General features: G+C 48.9%; 2 protein-coding genes across 6 annotated transcripts in view; one reads left to right on the plus strand and one right to left on the minus strand.

Moving 5' to 3' along the window:
- LOC115318894 (high mobility group protein DSP1) overlaps positions 1-1732 on the minus strand; it is a 43884-nt gene extending 42152 nt beyond the window's left edge. Inside the window, exon 1 of one of the 2 annotated variants that reach the window (XM_029978610.3) lies at positions 1595-1732. In XM_029978610.3, the coding sequence (XP_029834470.1) occupies positions 1595-1598 (4 nt within the window). In that variant the 5' untranslated portion in view covers positions 1599-1732. The remainder of the gene's footprint in view (positions 1-1594) is intronic. The other variant, XM_029978603.3, reaches the window with a different exon arrangement.
- A 37-nt stretch (positions 1733-1769) lies between these two features.
- LOC121836839 lies at positions 1770-18303 on the plus strand. 4 transcript variants are annotated; one of them, XR_006078029.1, is made up of 3 exons: positions 1770-1843; positions 4296-4471; positions 16279-18303. XR_006078029.1 is itself a non-coding variant. In XM_042292100.1 (2 exons), exons 1-2 carry the CDS (start codon positions 4350-4352, stop codon positions 16727-16729), a joined length of 576 nt encoding a protein of 191 aa, XP_042148034.1. In that variant the 5' UTR covers positions 3807-4349; the 3' UTR covers positions 16730-18303. The 4 variants fall into 4 exon arrangements, 1 of the variants encoding a protein (XP_042148034.1); XR_006078030.1 differs by having other exon boundaries at positions 4299-4471; XR_006078031.1 differs by lacking the exon at positions 16279-18303 and adding an exon at positions 5515-5593.
- Positions 18304-18823: the final 520 nt, after the last annotated feature.

Genomic DNA, 18823 nt, shown 5'->3' on the forward strand with positions numbered 1-18823 from the left:
AAACCGGAGAAATGGATTCCAGAAGAGCATGCCCACGTGCGGTGAATTTACAATTCTTACACCTTCACCACACGAACATGCCGTATCGTGGTGAAAGAAAAGCAGGAGGCATGCGGTTTAAAGAAGCTCGTTTCAGGGAACGCCGTTTTACCAAACTCAGTTTATCGGGCCCCTTTATCCAGAAGTCCAGTTTGGAGAAAAGAGCGATGAGCCTCCTTTTAGCGAATTCGGCCACCGCGAAGCGGCGTGTATGGATGGGTCAGGTGAGTTAACATTTCTCTAATGAGCAACCGCAGAATGCCGCCGCAAAGCGACGTAAACGAGGGGTTTAACACGCGCGAAGCAGGGAAGCCTTTTTTAAACAGCGTTCTTTTTCAATAAACGAAGTTTCTCCAAATCGAGGCTCCGCTTTCTCGAAACCGAGCTTCGAAAAAACGTGCCCCTTCTGTAAAACGTGTTCTGACGAAATGGCGTTCCATCAACCAAGAGCATTATAGTGTTGTCTCGAAGGGACGGACGACCCTTCTTTGTGGACGCTGGAGTGTCCGAACTCGGCTGTGTCGCTGCTTTGCCCATCTCTGAACCGCACAAATACCCAAGGACACCATCCCCAACATCGCGGGTGCGTCGAGCAAGACATCGTGGGCAACCAAAACGCGGCTCGAGCAAATGTAAACGTGCAACGGCAGTATGGATCGCCTGCGCCTACGAGGCGCCGAGTGTCCAGTGCGAACACTTGCAAAGCGTAAGTCTGCGTGATGGTCATCGCCGCACCTAAGCACGTTTTTCACCGTTCCCGGACCTCCAAATGTAATCCCCCCCCCCCCCCCCCCCCCCCCCTTCCCCGTCTCCATTGTGCAAGCTACGGCTGCTCGCCTTCGGTGCCACTAGGCCTAATGTCCCGCAAAAGAAGACCCCAGCTACAAATCGGTGAACGGACGAGAACGAACGCTTCCGTTAGTCGACGCCGGCGCGACACCGCTTTCTATGCGGCCTGTACTGCCACGGAGCACGCCGTACCAATTTGTATCCGACGCGAAACAATCACGATCGTCCGTGACCTAATCAAAAATGCTCGCCGCTAGCACGCGCTTAAGCCTAACAAAAGGCTGCGGCCCTTGCGATTGGGTAAAGGCACGGCGTGCTCTTCGTGTCGGCGGTCTCGGTTGGTCGAAGAGCCTGTGCCCGTCCGTAAGACGCGATCCCATTGGTCGCCAGCTTGTGCGCCTACTCCTAGGCCTACTTCGTCCTTTTGTTTGGCGCTGGCAAACCCCCTTCTCGTGGAAAACGCGGTCTCGACGCGGCGTTCTAGCCGGTAAGCGAGCGTTTCGACTGCGCGGTCTGCTTCCCGCCGCTTCGGTGTGTGACTCAGAGAGCCTGCGATACTTCGACATGATCCGCATTTATCAAATAGCGCCGAAAGTGATAGCAGAGGCTCATAAAGAATGGCGGGAAAGGTTGGCAGCTTTTGAATTGCAGCACTCGCGGAGCGAAGAGAACTCTTCTCGGGCCTACAATAGCGCTCTCGAAGCAATCGGCCCTGTAAAACCGGCCGAAAAGAAGCGCTGAGTGGAAAAATCAAACTTGTACTCACCCATTTGTCTTTTGGATTGGTCTTTTTTACACAATAAATTCCCCTCGTATTTGGATCAAAGCGTCGCCGCACTACATCTAAGCTATTGTGTACACTCTCCGGCCCAGACGCTTGCGTCACTGTACCAGCGCAAGCAGCAGAGAGCGTACGGGGCGCTACCTAGCGGATGTTTCAACTCGAATGGAGTCAATTTCGATGTGGTCGTTGCCGACGGAGGGAAATTATCGCTAAAGTTTTTCAAGTGTTTCGGTGAGTGGACAGCAAATCCGTAAACAAAGTAGCGATTCGGCCGCGGTGTGCTCTAGAGCATCAGAAAAATACCATGTCGCGCAAGGCACTTGAGGTGACCAGTTCTAGCCTTGCCTTGCGCGTGCTTGTTTTGTCTGTCCGTCAGTGTTTCCGCTTTATGTATTTAAAAGCTTTAAAAGTCGGCAGTTATCGAGCTCATACGTACGAATGAACCTCCAAGAAATTTTGGGCGTTTTTGTACCTTGGAATAAAGCAATTTTCGCCGATGTAAATCGTAATGATTGATAATGCAATTAAATGCAAAGGTGCAGGACCAGGCGGATTTTTTTCGGTCGCGCACCAGTCACCCAGCTGTGTTTGGAGATCATGTGTTTGCCCTTTCTACCCCTTATCTCCTTTCTCCAGCGATTATTTCCGTGAATCGTTACTTGAGTCTAGAAAAGAAAGAGCGTCAGTAACGACCGAACTTTGTTGGCTCAGGAGAGCCGCGGCATCGCAGAAAGGCAACAGCCCGTACCATGGAGGCCCGCGATGGGCGCCTTGTGATGATGATTTTATGGTGATGGAATCGTAGGTGTGCGCAGGGTTCCGAATGATTGGGGGGGGGGGGGGGGGGGGGGGGGGGATCGGCGGCCGAGTGGGCTAAAGTGCACACCCGGCTTGACGCGCGTGGAGCGAAAGCTCGCGCCTCAGAACCGAGGGATCTGGGCTCGAGCCCCACCCCTACCCCTTTCGATCTAGATGAGCCTCGTACCGGCGTGCGGTCGTGTATCACTACTGCGTGATGCACGTTAAAGACCCCAGGCTAGCGGTTGTACTGCACTGGCTAAATTGCTCATCTACAGCGTGTGACTCGTCGCAACTTTAATGGCTCACCAACTACACGCTGTATAAATAACCCCATAACCCATCTTATACAATTTTGTGCGCAACAAAGACGAGGACAAAAGCAGAGAAGAGGACACAACAAGGCGCAACTTTCAACTGAATTTTATTGAAAACGTGTTCCGGTATATATATAGTCTCAACCATCGTCACAATGACAACAAAAAAGACAAAAGTAAAGGGAAAAAAAAAAAAAACACCATGACAGAGCATAACTGGGAAACAACACTATCTCGTTCTCAGGAAAAACAATTCCTTCTCCGATAATGCGATCGACGGCATAGCAACACGCGTCTCCTAAATAATCAATGTGCTCGGCTTCTATGATTTCGCGTGTTACCGCTGACTTGCATTTCCCAATTTTTACGCCGGTAAGACAAAAAGGAAAAGTTGTTGTGATTCCGTATGTACACCGAGTGTCGCACAATCTAAAGAAAATAGCAATGCGATCAAATGTAAAGGTAGTGTTTTCTGCGCCCAATAAGCTCATGGAACTGTGCAAACTATAAAAGCCTGGCGTGCGTGCCAAACACGGATGTGAAAAGAAGCACAGAACGAAATTTGTCGACTGTACAGATGGCGTGGTTTACCGCATTCCGTTGTCCTGTGGCAGCCACTACGTCGGGCAAACGGGGCACTGCCTAAATGATCGGCTTCGCGAGCACAATAACAACGTGCAAAAAAAGAACGGTGGCTTTCTTGACTTGCATTGCAGGACATGCGGTTGTACCCCACTGTTGGATGAATGCGTAAAAATTGGGAAATGCAAGTCAGCGGTAACACGCGAAATCATAGAAGCCGAGCACATTGATTATTTAGGAGACATGTGTGTTGCTATGCCGCCGATCACATTATCGGAGAAGGAATTGTTTTTCCTGAGAACGAGATAGTGTTGTTTCCCAGTTATGCTCTGTCATGGTGTTTTTTTTTCCTTTACTTTTGTCTTTTTTGTTGTCATTGTGACGATGGTTGAGACTATATATATACCGGAACACGTTTTCAATAAAATTCAGTTGAAAGTTGCGCCTTGTTGTGTCCTCTTCTCTGCTTTTGTCCTCGTCTTTGTTGCGCACAAGATTGTATAAGATGTCAAACCAACTCGCCCAAACAACCACTCTCCCATAACCCAATTTTTTTTCCGAATGATTGGAGAAAAACATAAGCCACAGCGGGGACAAAAGCCATGTTTGGGAATCTGTCCCCCTTGTCTGGGGGGGACGACTACGGTACTCTATTTAGCTCACAGTTGCACAATGTGCCAACAGGGCATAGTGACATCACCACAGCGAAAGAGTTTTGATTCAGATACTCTCAAAACACTACTAGTTCCGAAAAATTTACGGGTCTTCGTTAGTCCGCCCGGTATCATACCCTGTTACAATGTCTTTCAGTATAGCTATAGTTTTGCTACGGCAGCTGTCATGGAAACAACGAAGCTCTGTGGTGGATGTTGCAATGTCGTTGGCAAAGCCATATACGAAGCGCAGAATTGAAGACGAGAACCGACTTTTTCAAGAGCGGTGGGAACTTGCCATACCATCGTGGGACAAAGTGTTTCATTTGCCAGCAGGCCATTTCTGTGCCTATGGAGTATGACATCTGACGCACTTCAAGTCGTGCCATGGCAAGAAGTGTGGTGCGCTCACCGGAAAAATATGCGAGGACGGGGTTTTTCAACTTAGGACGTCACTGGCAAAGCAGCAAGACCTGTTTCAGGAAGCCAGCCGGACAAGCAACGAAACGGTAAGAGCGAGCTTTACTGTCTCTGAGCTTGTGGCCAAATCCTCAAAGAGTAAAGCTATACGCATTCCGGAGTGCACTTCAGACGGAAATGTCTATACGCACTCCGCTAAACTCGTATAAAACAAATGGTCACAACGAGTTTTCTGAGCGATTGTATAGCCTAGGGGTTAAGGTGTTCACTTTATACTCAAGTGGACGCAGGTTCGATCCCCGGTGAGCCTAATTTTTTTTCTTTTTTTCTCGGACATTTTGTTTTGTCGAGGCATTTGGCGATATTTACGACATATCTTTTTTGCGATGAACACTAAAAGCCGAATGTTGACAACGAAACTTCGCAGAACTAAATGGTATGAGACTCTCTTTCCGGAGGTGCGATCGGGGACAGCGGGGCTTGGGTTGCCGGCTGGACGCCGCGAAGCGGCGTGTACTGGTTAGGTTTTGTAATTAGCAGCCGCATACTGTCACCGCGAAGCGGCGTGAATGCATGCGGGGGGCTGTGTTAATGAGCTCCCCAGGGATACACGCGCCGTTTGAAAAAGGTGGCCCGAGCGGCATGAGCTCTCCACAGAGTGTGTATAGCCATTCCGTCCGAAGTGCACTCCGGAGTGCGTATAGCTTTACTCATCCTCAAAACCGTTCAGCGATGGCTCGTTCACCAAAAAGTGCCTGCTAGAAGTTTCTGGTTCTGTATGTCCAACCAAAAAAAAAACCTTTGAGAAAATAAGCCATTTGCCATCACTGACATAACTGACCACCTGAACTGCCTGAACGTTAAGCTTCAGAGGAAGCACAAAATTATCATCACAATTTATACCGACATTCGGGCATTTCTGGGCAAGCTGCATCCCTGGGAGTGGCAGATAGGGCAGCAAATGCTTGATCACTATCCAATGCTAAAGTCGGGGGGGCACATAGATCAAGAATCTTGCGGTATTTTTTCTGAGTCTCTCTGTAGTCTCCAAAAAGAATTTTAAGAGTGAGTTCAAGACATAAGCAGCCTCTTCAAGGACTTTCAAGTTTTCTAATTGCCCCTCTTAATGCAGACAGATCACGTCGATCCAGAGCTGTAGATAGAGCTAGAGCTACTGGCTAGCACCACTCTGAGGCAAAAGTGTTACAAGTTTCTGGATGAAGCAAGAGGCTCTACATCAACAAGCAGTGAGGATCATGTCCATGTTTGGGGGCACCTACACGTCCGAGCACTTCTTCTCCTTGCTGAAGGTGAACGAGTCAACACTCGGGTCAAGAATAACAGTGGACCTTTTGCAATCAACCATAAGGATAGGCGGCCATTTTTTTGCTTGTTGCAGCAAAGCGATGTTGGCTATCAAGTCATTATATTTAGAACTTGATGGTTTCATTTTTTGTGTTGTTCATGAAATAAGCCTACTTCGACTTCCTTGCACGAAATAAACCTATTTTATGACGCATTCTGACGTATGACGTATTTTACACGAATAAACTTCCCGGAACGTTTTTCTACCCTGAAGTCCTGGCCCTTGGGGTAGTAAATTTTGTCTATGTGGCCCACTTCCCGAGATCAGTTTGAGATCAGTGCACTAAAGGATCGGAGGTCACGCTTCAAGATGCAGACGAGAGATTATGGAAGTTTTCGCTAAAACAATAACGATAAATGACGACGAAGCGGTGGCCCTCGATCATTGAAAGTATTGAACATGAATTGTAGGACTGTTCTTAACAAGGTCACCGAGTTAGAGGGAATGTTGTTTTCCCGTGATCCAGATATTGCTATTTTAATGGAGACGTGGTTAAGGGAGAACCAGGCACGTAGCCAGGATTTCGATTCGGGGAGGGCCCGCCCGTGACAAAATGCTGTATGTGGGGGAGGGGGGAGAGGATGCCCCAGCAAAATGGAAGGTTTCGGAGGAGGGCCTGGCCCCCCCCCCCCCCTCCCCCCCCCTGGTTACGTGCCTGGTGAGAGCATATATGATGGTGAATCCTACGGGCTACAGTGTTTACGGGAAAGACCGTGAAAGTAAAGGTGGCAGAGCATGTCCTTTTTAAGAACTCTTTAAAAATACTGAGCATGCCAGATGTTTCTGATATAGAGTGTATTTTCTGCAAAGCTTACAGTGGTAATTTTAGGTACGTCATAGGAGCCTTTTACAGGCCTCCTATTTCTTCCGTTGCTTTCCTCGAGGAGTTACCTTGGTTTGCATTTCAGGCCTGGTGATCGGATTATTTTGTCAGGAGATTTTAATTTGCCAAACTTTTTCAAAGTTTGGCAAAAAAAAAAGGGCGAAAAATTACGGTCATACCTATTCAAAATAAACCTTACAGCCTTGGCCTGGATAGATTCATTGAGATTAATGCCTTTCTTAAAATAAGGATCCCAAACAACAGATCTATTCTCCAAGATGGGCCTAACAATTAAGGGTCTTATAAGCACGGAGTGTAAATTCTTTAGTAGTGCATTTAAGAGTATGTTTAACATAACCTAATTTTTTAAGGGCGCGACAAAAAGTACAGTTGACGTGCTTGTCCCATTTGAGCTTGGACGTGAAAAAAGCACCTAAATATTTGAACTCCGTAAATTCATTTTAGGAGCATCGCCCAGGAGCATCGCCCAGGAGCATCGCCCAGTAATCTGCTGGCAGCGGATCCTAATCCTTTAATTGGGAGGCATCTGACGACAATAGCAGACAGCTAAGTAGGTGCGTCGATTGACCTTGGCCCCAAGCCAGGCATAACACTCCCCTTCTCCGGTTCGTCTTTTACCACTTTCTTAACTGGCTCAACTTTCTTTCTCGTTTTGTACTGGATGTCTTCATCTTTCCTGTGCTTTTAGCAATTGGACGAGCAGATAAAAAAAAAAAAAAAGTGAATAAAAAGGTTGATAGAGTCAAAATTGAGGTTTTTTGGCGCTTGGGCATCGAAGACCAAAGTGCTTCAAAAATGAGAAGCAAGAATCGCGGGAAAGGTGTACCAAAATTTTGCCATATTTAATTAACGTAAAACTGATTTTGAAGGTGCTTTTTAAAAAACTGCACTCTTCAAAAATAAAAATACCTCGCGTATAAAGGACGGGAGGTTTAGAGCTACCAAGATTCATATGGACTGGTACACGCTTGGAAAATAAAATAAGAAGATAGGTGCGCAGTTTTCATGAAATATCCTGGAAGCCATAATTGTGAGGCAATGTTAGGGTTTCCACGCCTTGTTCACGCGTCAGTTGCTTTCCTTTTCTTAAAAAAAGTAGCTGTGTCAGCCGCATATGGTCAATCTCCATCCTACCCAGGAATACTTTTCCCAATGTTTGGTGCTGCGTCATTCGTTTCAAGATGGGTGTTACAGAACGGAGCTTTAGCAGGTATCGGATTCACATGAGTGGTTTATTTAAATGCTCTTTAGTTTGTGACTGGGATGCTATTGACGTCTATCTACGCAGATGCATGCAGCTCGGTTTGCTTCCTCGTCACTGCCCACTCTAGCACAGCTGCAAATACACCAGAAATAACTTATTTTGCTGTTTAAAGCCCATCTTCCAATGTAGCTGAGCAACGAGGGAATGGTTCTGCAAGGTCGCAAAGTTAAAACGCAAGGAGTGTACTGAGTGACGCGTTCAAATCACTAACTTTTCGTAGTTGCCTTTTGGTTAGGTGGTTTACAGACGGTACCAGCCCGAGCATTTAAATTGTAATAAAAGGATGCATTTGGGTTTTTTCCGTCCCGCCGATCTGGAAGATTTCCCTGTCACAGCATAGCCAACGTAACCGGTGTCTTCAGCTCCATGTTTGAAGAAACTTATGTGGATCTCATGAAGTCACGCAAGCGTCATAAATTTCTGTTTTTTAATGCTGAAAGAAACAACACTTACGGTATATTCTGAAAAGCTCAAATTGCAGGCTACGTATACATCTTGACAGATTTTGGGAACCGCTTTGTGTTCTGAGTGGCAGAATGAGTTTGCATAGAGGAAGCCTACCAAGTCCTAAAGAGTGTCGTGCACTAAGAAACAACCACCGTTTATCGAGCAACCGTTCATTTCATTCGGCACACAAACTAGACATGGGGAATGTTCAAAATGATCCAATGGTCAGTTGGGGGACGATGTCAAAGGACTTTGAGCGTTTTCAGTGTAATCTGACACCGCAGTCTTAGTGCTTTTACACGTGTGGAAAAGGCAAAGTTGCCATCAAAAAGTAAGCATAGAAACTTCCGTCGACATACAACAATAGATCAGAGAATGCTCTGCCACAGTCTGGTCAGCAGATAATGTAAAGCCTGAGCTGCAAGCAATGTAACTAACACAATTTTTCCATTTCTAAATAAAAAAAGCCATTACACATTTTTGCATCTTTCTTCACTAGTATGCGGGGGGGGGGGGGGGGGGGGGGGAGGAAGAGGAGGAGGAGGGGGGTGGAGTGTGAGGGGCTGGCACAAGAAGACGGCCAATGATTATAGGATGCACCTGCGGCACCTAAAGAATGTCCTCTGCCACCTTGAGATTTCAGCGTTCCCTTGTGGGCACCTGGGCGGCTCCCCAGCCCAGTTGCCCGACTATGGTGCAGAGGTGGCAAACTTTTCCGCATGGCAGCGGAGTCAAGACTGCCACACGCACGTCGCGCTCACTGCCTTGATAAGGCGCATGAAAGGCGGCGCGCGGTCAATCGCGGCCTGGACTTGAGCATTGCTGGTAATGATGTTTATGTATTGATCATCTCATCCATGTCCAATTAGATGTAGTTTCTTGTTGTTGAAACCGCTCACTCCAAGTTATTCCTCCTGGTTGGGTATGCAGCAAGGCAAACCAACCACAATGGCGCCCTAGCGTGGTATGCTATCCACTTACAGGATTTTACGGAGCTTGGTTCATTCTTTCAGTAAGCCTTTTTCCCACTCCACGTGTTTCCTACCATCGTTCTGTGGTTCCGTCCTGTCCGCGTTTGTTGTGTTGGCGCGCTTCAGACTGTTTGTTTTGTGACCACGGCAATCATTTTGTGCGCTTGTGTTGGTTTCTGGGGAACAGGGGGGGAGGCCTTTTTTTGTGCTTCTAGCCATGCTCACACGGGAGCAGGAAGCCGCGATGGCTGCAGCGGCACAAATGAACCTTCTCACAAGGTGGTAAAGATGTGCTACTTTGTGATGCAGCACCTGGCCCTCACGCCTGGCCAGCAGGACATCCACCGCGAGAGCCCCGACCACACTTGACTGTGCCAGTCTACAAGGGGTATGATGTGAAGTCCATGGCAGACTTCATGGGCGAGTTGCTGGTGTACCACCTTGTCTCCGGTGCCTCGGAAGCCTTCATTGTGGACCGCATTGTGCCGCTTGCACTACGAGCAAGTGCCAGGTGCTTGTTGGGGTCGCAGGGAACCCTTCACCAGCCTGGCAGACTTCCAGACAAGGCTACGATAAGGGTTTCTGCCTGCGGGCTGTGCAACACACATTCTCAGAGAGCTTGACGCAAGGACGCGGCACCCAGATGAAAGTCTGGTCCGGTACATTCGGGTCATGCAAGAGCTCTTCAAGAGGGCGGACCCGAATACACCGGAGTTGGACAGAGTAGCTCGGGTCAGAAGACAGTGTCACCCAAGGTACCGCGTCTACCTTATCAACTGCACCTTTGAGACTCTCGAAGAGCTAGCCCGGGCGCCCGCTTCATCGAGGAAGCTCTTCATGCCGAGCGGAACTACGTGCCACCGCCACCAGCCAATTACACGCTCCAACCGGCATGCGCATGGTGAGGGCCCGAGGCCTCCACGCAAGTGGACTGTCTGAGCGAGACCTCCCTTCCCCACCACGTCAACCAGGAGAGTTGGCATGGCATGCATGACGTCCCAGTTAAAAATTCCCATTAGGTTCTAATTAAAAATTTTCCTTTGGTACCAGTTAGGTTTTTGGACAACCAATTGATCACTGCCAATGGGAACCAATGAGAACCATTTGGAACCCATTGAGGTTCCAACTGGAAAAATATTTTTAATTGGTGAGACCCATTGGCCAGTGTGCTTCCTGTTGTACCCTACTAAAACCAATTAGTTCCAATTAAAACCAGTTTGAATTCCAATTGGATCTAATGGTGCATTTTAGCTGGGGTTCTCCCATGCGGGATAAGCGGATGTTCGCCTAACTCTCATCGATAGGTCTCCGTGAAGTCACTGTGGGGCTTGTAAAGGCCCCGGCTGGGGGTCGCCTCGACAGGTGGGAGGTCGTTAGCAGCGCCCTATCAAAAGCTGGGTCCCAATGGAGATCACCACCCAAGCGAACCATCTTGGTCAGTTTACTCCAGCAAGTGCTGGGGAAAACTGACATGCTACAGTCAATATCCCGCAGCCATGCAGCATTGACCCCCACCGCAACGGAACGAGCCCTCCCCATAACAGCGGGGCGCAAGCCTGGTGGAGGCCCTCCCATAGTGGTTCTTTACCCGATCGCTGGAAACAGTCCGACGGGCACCTCTGTACGGGTGGCCCAGGGCTGGGCAGAGAAACTCCAAAAAGTATTCGGGAATAAAATACTGAGATACATGTATTTTAAGGTCAAAAATGCAGGTACTGAGATACATTTTTCTTTTATGTAACGGGATATCCCTGAGATACTTCTGCAAAACCAGGGGAAAAGTATTCTGCAATACGGATACAGATACTTATAGAAATACATTAGCTCTCGAACAGTGTTAGGTGGGGAGGGTGCAGTTCGAGGGCGAATATGAATGGTAATTTATGCTTGTTCTCCTTTTTTGTGTAATTTACGCTGTTTCCGTTACCTAAAACTCTTTATTTATCATTATTGCCGCTAAAGAAAACATGTTATCTCCGTTGAACCAGATACTGTAAACAACCTCATTTTCACGAGGACCTAATTTTCGCAAATCGCCTACAATTCGCGAAAAATAGGTCCCCCCGATCAATTCCGCTAAATCTAAACACATTGGAATCTATACAGTCGAACCTCGATATAACGAACTTCAATGTAACGAAATCCTCGATTTAACGAAGTATTTTATTTTTCACAGTTTCTTGCCCATAGACCCCATGTATCTTTAGTCTCAATATAACGAAGTCTATTTTTCTGCTATTTCAATATAACGAAGCGCCATTGCCATAGAAGGCAATAAATAAATCAACTCTAAAAAACAACTTCGCAAAAAAATTGTGGTTAAAAAAAAAATTATGCACAAACGCGAGCGCTTGATAGGTTACTTCACGGGGACAGGCCTTCCAACGTTCCTAGGCTGCCCGAGGATGCGGCGCCGGTAGCGCCGGCGAGGCATGCGGCAAAGCGGATTCCGCGGGAGTGGCCAGAAAATGGCGAGCAAAAAGTTAACACGGCATAACAGCATCACCACTGACATTCACTGATCATCATAGTCCACTGTACCGCGGGAGCCAACTTCAGCAGGGGAGCGACGTGATGGCGCGACCGCACGGGCAGTGCCATCTAGGAGAAGACCGATTATCGTCTTGCGAGCGTGATGTAAAGGAAAGGCGCAAGTACACTGTGGGCGCAAGGGGGCAAGTAAACTGTGCGGGCAAGAGTGCTGTGTAGGTTGGAAACATTGGCACCGCCTAAACTAAACAGCTTTAATTTTTAACCGGGCGGTTCACTCACGTGCTTGCTGCCATAAGGAAACGTAAAGTTCTTTCTTTGGATGAGAAAGCAAACGTTTTGGACGCCATCCTGAAGAAACTGCCGAGATCACGAGCACTCGGGAAGTGCTCGACGCAATGGACGTACTGAGGAGGTACACGGCGTCGCATGGGCAGCAAGATGCCGTGCAAGCGCTCTGGGCGCTCGAACGCCGTATGACCAGTATGACGCCGCTGCTACTGTCGGACAAGGCGCAAGCAAAACTCGCGGACTACTTTGCCCCTAAATAAATGTCATTTTCGGTGAGTTTTCATACCCGTAAAATGTTTCGGAATTTTTTTTTCGCATGCTAAAGCCAAATTTCGATTTAGCGAAATTTCAATGTAACGAAGTAAATTGCGAATTTTACCGACTTCGTTACATCGAGGTTTAACTGTATTGAGATCCCACAGCGTCGTGGAAATTAGAACCTGCAAATAAATCCAGAACTTCAGGTTTGACCTAAATCACAAAATATTGAGCTCACGAAAAATAAGTCTTTACAATAGTTGCAGAAAGGTAAAGACTGCATTCCACGCTCGCAAAAGACGTTGTGTCTTTTTCCACAGTTTTAAACCAGTTTTTTTGCCTTTATGTTGGGGCTAGAGATGATGAATTATGTTATAGGACGGGTTCATATTATAAATTACGAAGCAGCTTGCACCAAACTGATGTTTTATCTTTTAAATTTTTCTTAAAAATGACAACAAATGTTACGAGATACCTAAGTATGACAAAGTATTGCGATACAAGCAATACGTCGTAAATGTATTTCAGAACTGAGATACAAATACATTTTTTTAATGTATTTACGTAGCTTTTCTAATGTATTTACATAAAGATACAGATACTCTAAAGTATCTCTATGATACTATCGCGATACTGCCCAGCCCTAGGGTTGCCTAAGCAGTCCAACTGTCGTTGGACTGCTGGTACGAGTGCGAGCAGCACGGCTATCACCAAAACCGGTGTCCAAGATTTCTGGACACTACAGACAAGAGGTGGCCAAGACGGCGGCAAAGAGCCAGAACCAGACCAACCAGGGAAACTATTACGGTCAGCAACGCTGAAACCAGACAGCCACTAGCCGACGGCCGTTACAGTCCCTGGGGACAGTGTAGCCGCTGCACGGATTCCATCGGTATGTTGAATCTAGCCCGAGCCTAACATCATGAAACCGCACATGACGATTTCACTGCTCGATTTTTCATTGCCACACTTTTGGATTCTGGGGCCTCTATCTTTCTTATAGGGGATTTCATTGTCGAACTCTGCAAAGCAAAAAAGGTAAGCATCCGGGAATGCGAAGCTCGTTTGCAGCTAGCTTCTGGCACAGCGATAACAGCTGGAGGAGCCATGAGGCTGCGGACTCGGTTTAATGGAAAGAAGCAGCGTCAGTGTTTTCTTTATTTGCCAGGACTCTTAGTACCCGTGATCTTGGGCCGAGATTTTATTACAGGCAAAAACATGACACTTGACTTTTCTTGTGGCGGATACCGGCTGGGACAACAACCAGAGCTGACTCTATTTGCCAGATGGGAGGACCGCATCCGGAACCCACCCATTGCAGCCCACTTCACCACGGTGCCAGACGTCTTGCCTGCCGGCGTTTGAGAATCGTTGCAAAAGTGCGCTCTCTCGTTGTTCCACTTCCCGAGAGACACTCGCAGGATAACCATGGCTTGGTGACTGTCGTGGCCACGGCATGAGGATCCCGAGATTCACGGTGGGGTTGTTTGAAGATATCTGTTTGTCCTTTGTCCCACTTATTGCCCTTCTCCAGGGTTTATTTTCGTCAGCAGAAGCAGGAGCTGCAAGCAGTCCTGGAGTCTTTCTCACCGACGTTCACGGAAATGCCTGGAAAAACTGACGTCCTGCTACACCGCATTGAAACCGGTGACCCGCCGCCTTGGAGGTGCAACCCTCGACCGATCAGCGTCTACAAAAGGGCACTCCTAGATGCGGCGCTCGAGGAGATGATTGACACCGGTTCAGTGTGGGAGTTAAAGAGACCTTAGGTTTTCCGCATTGTTCTCGCTCCAAAAAAAGACTGAACAGCCAGACTGTGTGGATTACAGGCAGCTTATTGATGTGTCCTTACAAGACATTAACCCTTTCCCCAGCATTTCTTTTGTGATGTATGCGCTCGGTAATGTGAACGTGTTTACAAAGCTGGATTGCAGTCGCGGGTTTCTTCATATCGAGATTCACCCATCAGACATTCGACCAGTTGCTTTCACAAGTCACACGCTAACTCCAGCCGAGCGCAACTACAGTGTCTCGGAACGGGAATGTCTCACCATTATTTATGCTTTGAAGTGCTTCAACATGTGCCTGGATGCCGCAATGTTCCAGATTCAATTTGATCACTTAGCGCTCTCATGGCTAAGAGGACTTAAGAATCCAGCTGGACGTCTTGCTCGTTGGGTGCTTACGCTACAAAAGTACAGCTACTCTATCGTGTACTGCCCGGGGTCAACCAACAAAGTTACTGATGCGCTCTCGTGCTCCACTTCCCAAGGAACACTCGCGAAAGCCCATGGTTCGGTGACCATCGTGGCCATGGCACGAGGATCCCCAGATTCACGGTAAGGTACATTGGTGAGCTGCAAGGAGCTTCGCAAGGCAGAGCTGGATGACGGACTCTGCCAACGCGTGTCCACTTGGCTGGCAGCAAGAGGTCCAGTCTACTGCCCAAGTGACAAGGAGTTTGACTCCTACTTGATGAGTGAAGATGGCATCTTGCTGCGCTACATCCCCAGGCCGACGACGATCCGGATGGCTCGGCGTTCCGGACCGTGATACCCCGCAAGCTCCGTAAGCTTTTCATTCTATACATGCATGACTCTGCCTTGGCAGGACACAGCAGTGGGAGCAAAACTTACGAAAAGTTATCCTAAGTCGCTACCTGGCCAGGCATGAGGCAGGATGTGCTCCAATATGCTCGTAGTTGCTCGGTGTGCCAAAAGGCAAAACCACATGCTTGTTAGCCTCTCCGGTCTCATGGAAACAATCGTGAGCCAGAGCCTTTGTCAGATTTGTTGCTGTGATGTCGTGGCCCCTTCCCACATAGTCCCCGCGGCAATCAGTACTTGTTCGTGGTAACTGACCACTTCGTGAAGTGGGTCGAGTTGTTTTTTGTACGAAAGCTAGATTTCCAAGAAACGTGGGGCTGTCTGAAACATTCGCTAGGTTCGGCTTTCCAGCACAGCTTGTAAGCGATAACGCCTCTTACATAACGAGTAAGGTGTTCGTGGACAGATGCATGGTTTTGGGAATTAAACACAAAAGAACTTCTCCATACCACCCACAAGCAAACATCACGGAAAGGGTAAATCGGAACCTTATGATGATGTTAGTGGCCTGCACCAAGGGCCACAAGGACTGGGACGTGAAACTGCTGGAGCTGGCATTCGCAACCCCTACTACCACTTATTGGTGAATGGGTCTCACTCCTGCCCAATTAAATTTCGGCAAGGAGCCATTGTTTCCACTTTTTAGCAGCCTTTTTCTACAGAGTCTGGGGTAAGTCTTTGCTCCTAAGTGAAGTTCGGAGAGAACCTCCTAAAGCGCTTCTCCGATAACCTTCAAGAGGCCCGAGAAAATCTCGACGTCGCCCAAGTACAGCAGGCAGAACAGTACAACCAAGGGCAACGTGACCTGCTGTTCATGGTGGGAGATTTTGTACTCCGGTGTACTCACTCACTGAGTGACGCCGCTCGATGCTTCGCAGCCTCCCTCGCAAACAGGTGGGAAGGTCTGTTTCGCGTGCATAAAAAATGCTTACCATTCACTTACAAACTAGTTCACTGCGAGTCTAGTGAAGAAACCGGACTTGTTCATGTCACTGACCTTAAACAATTTTTTCAAGCAGAAGACGAAGATTCTTCGCAGGACCGGTATGACACTGATGGCAGACCCATTTTGGAAACCCCGTTGTCTCCACCAAGGCGGCGGTATAACCTGCGACGTCGGTGACACCAAAGGGAGAGGAACCCTTTTCTTTCTTGTCCCCTCAGCTTTGCCTCTCTCGCATTTTGGGGGTAGTTTTCTGCTTCCACGGATCCGCTCCCTTTTCAAGAGAGATGGGAAGAAGATTGTGTGCCCACCTCAGATACCTTATTTCGAACTTTCTCGAAGCGATGCGAATATAATGTCAGGCTGAACCCACAACTAAGCACGCACGGCATCTGCTTCCTCGTTTCTCCAAGAAGATGGCTCGTGGACAACACCGCCACCGCACACCGCCATCGGGACGACATGGCGGCCGGGCTGGCAGTGGACGAGGCCACCAAGGACGTCCGTCGGCACAACAGGGGCACCCCAGGGGGCCGTGGACCGTGGCCACCCCCTACAGGACGGCCCCAAGGGCCCGGCCTGTGCCGGCGACGCAGCGGATGGCCACAGCAGACCGCCGCCACCTGGACCGTGTTCAAGGAGCACACCTCTGTCGGGCGGCACACGAACGGGGGCGCCTTCATAGGGAGAGGGCAGACGCCGAACGCATTGCGTGCATCAACCAACTCGGTGAGCGCGACCGCGAACGGGCCATCGCACTCGTCCAGCCGCGCCGACCGGACTTGCTATGCCAGTCCAGCCAGCAGTGCCATCCACCCTGATGCCCACGACAACGACACCATCGTCGACGTGCCGGACGAAGTTTGAGGGGGAAGTGTGGGCACCCTGGCGGCTCCCAGCCCAGTTGCCCGACCACGGTGCACAGGTGGCGGACTTTTCCCTATGGTAGCAAAGTCAAGCCGACCACACGACATTGTGCGTGTTGCCATCAAAGGCGGTGCGCAGGCAGCCATGGCCTGAACTGAAGCACAGCTGATAACAATGTTAATGTTGTCTCGTCCATGTCCACTTCAATGTAGTTTTTTGTTGAAACCGGGGCGCAAGCCTTTGTGGTGAGATGCCGCGAGGGAAGTCAACCTCCACCTGCACGTGGTGCGCCCTGCCAGCTTGTATGCTGCAACGGAGGCTCTGGCGACTATCCCTCCACTGAGGGGTGGGCCCCCGAGCAGGGGTCTGCCCTTGGGAGGGGGGGGGGGGCAAAGCAAATATCCCTACTGCGGCAGTTGGCGCAGGGATGCCCTCAACCATCGTTGACCCACTGGTGTTGCCCTTGATTGCCCCTTCGTGGGGTTGGGCTGGTGTCGGGCTCTGCAAGATCGTTTCTCCGTGTCAATCTTTCCTGGGCTGTTTCTTGGCGTGGCCCAGTTTTTTCTAAGTACAGTTCCCAATTGGCTTTTTGGTGAAATTCCCACTTGATCCAAGGATCCAATTAATTTATATGGAATTGGCTTTAAATCGGCTGTGCTTATTGAGGCAGTACCGATTCAGGCAATTTTTATTTTTCAATCTTTTTACGAGCCTCACCTTATCAAATGCCGGGTATGCAGCAAGGCAAACCGACCATACCCTGTGGAGCCTCATTCACTTGTTTGAGGAGCTGGGAGTACCCCTCAAAGCACCTGTGCCAACAGCTGATCTTGCAGCCTTCTGTCCTGCACGGTAAGCACGTGAGCTGGACAGAAGTCTGTCTTATATGTGGGTGCCATCCTCTGCAGTGGGTCTGTAGTAGGTGCCAAGTTCTCGAGGGACAGAGCACGCGGAAAGAAAAACACAATGGGAACGCGGTAGTACAGCAGTGCGCCTAGGTTGCAGAGTGCTTTTAATGGACAATGCAAAACCGAGGCACCCCTAGCGTGTCGGGTGTGTTCTGGAAAACATTTGTCAACAAAGGCTTCACTTTCAGTTCCCTCCATCAGACGGTAGCCAGCTGCGAGCGGGCACTGCGGACCTGCACCATGCCCCTTCGTAGGTCGACCTGCGGAGGTTGATCCGAGCCTTCGTAAGTTGACCTGCGTGTGCATGTTATGCAGTATGTAAGCATGCTTTTCGTGACTTCATCAGACGGCGACTGATGCAAGGCGAAGGCAAGCCACATCGCTTCAGCGAAACTAAACCTAATCTTAATATACGTACACTCCTCTACACGCCAACTCCTTGGGGGCTTTCGACTTCAACAGACTTCCAGGACCAGCACCAACATTAGTGTCGGGCTTTCACACTGTCTTTACATCGTGTTTTGTCCATCATTCTTAAAGGAACACTAACCCCGCCCCCCAAATTTTTCTTTTCTTGTTTGCCAGGCAATTTATTATGGCGTCAGGAGACTACCCAATCAATATTTTGCTACTAAGTCGTGTATATTTTCAGTAAAGCAAAAAAAAAAAAAACTCAAGTGCTCGAAATTGAAACATAAGCATGGAAGCTCATGGCTTTGCCACGTGGCCGATGTGTACCGAGGTGAAGAGAGATGCCGGAGGTCGCAGGGCTACACCAGACCGTGTTTTTTTCTTTCCACTTGTTTGGCGTGTGGAGCAGACGACAACGGCGAAGTTGCCTGCACTGTTTGTCGTACGATTGTTTCGTACTTGTATCCCTTCCACTCGATGTTCAGCTGTGGAAGATCGATCGGCCGCTACCACGGACGACAGTTTCAAAGTAGCGGCCCCATGTTGGTTGCAACGTTGGTCCGTTGTGCGCCGCCGTCGCGTCGTCCAGCCTGCGGTACGTCGTCGTAGTGAGGATGACATACATGTACATGCACTTCCTGGGATCTGGGCAACATTTTTTTTTTTTTTTTCAATCAATGTTTTTGCAGTTTTTTGGAGGCCGTAGAAATTGGGTTCATATTCATTCTATATTTTAATGCGAAAGCATTAACTGTCTTAGGGAGCGAGCCGACGT

Source organism: Ixodes scapularis, unplaced genomic scaffold (assembly GCF_016920785.2).
Source record: "Ixodes scapularis isolate PalLabHiFi unplaced genomic scaffold, ASM1692078v2 PGA_scaffold2__306_contigs__length_199485367, whole genome shotgun sequence".
In the NCBI taxonomy this organism is placed as follows: Eukaryota; Metazoa; Arthropoda; class Arachnida; order Ixodida; family Ixodidae; genus Ixodes; species Ixodes scapularis.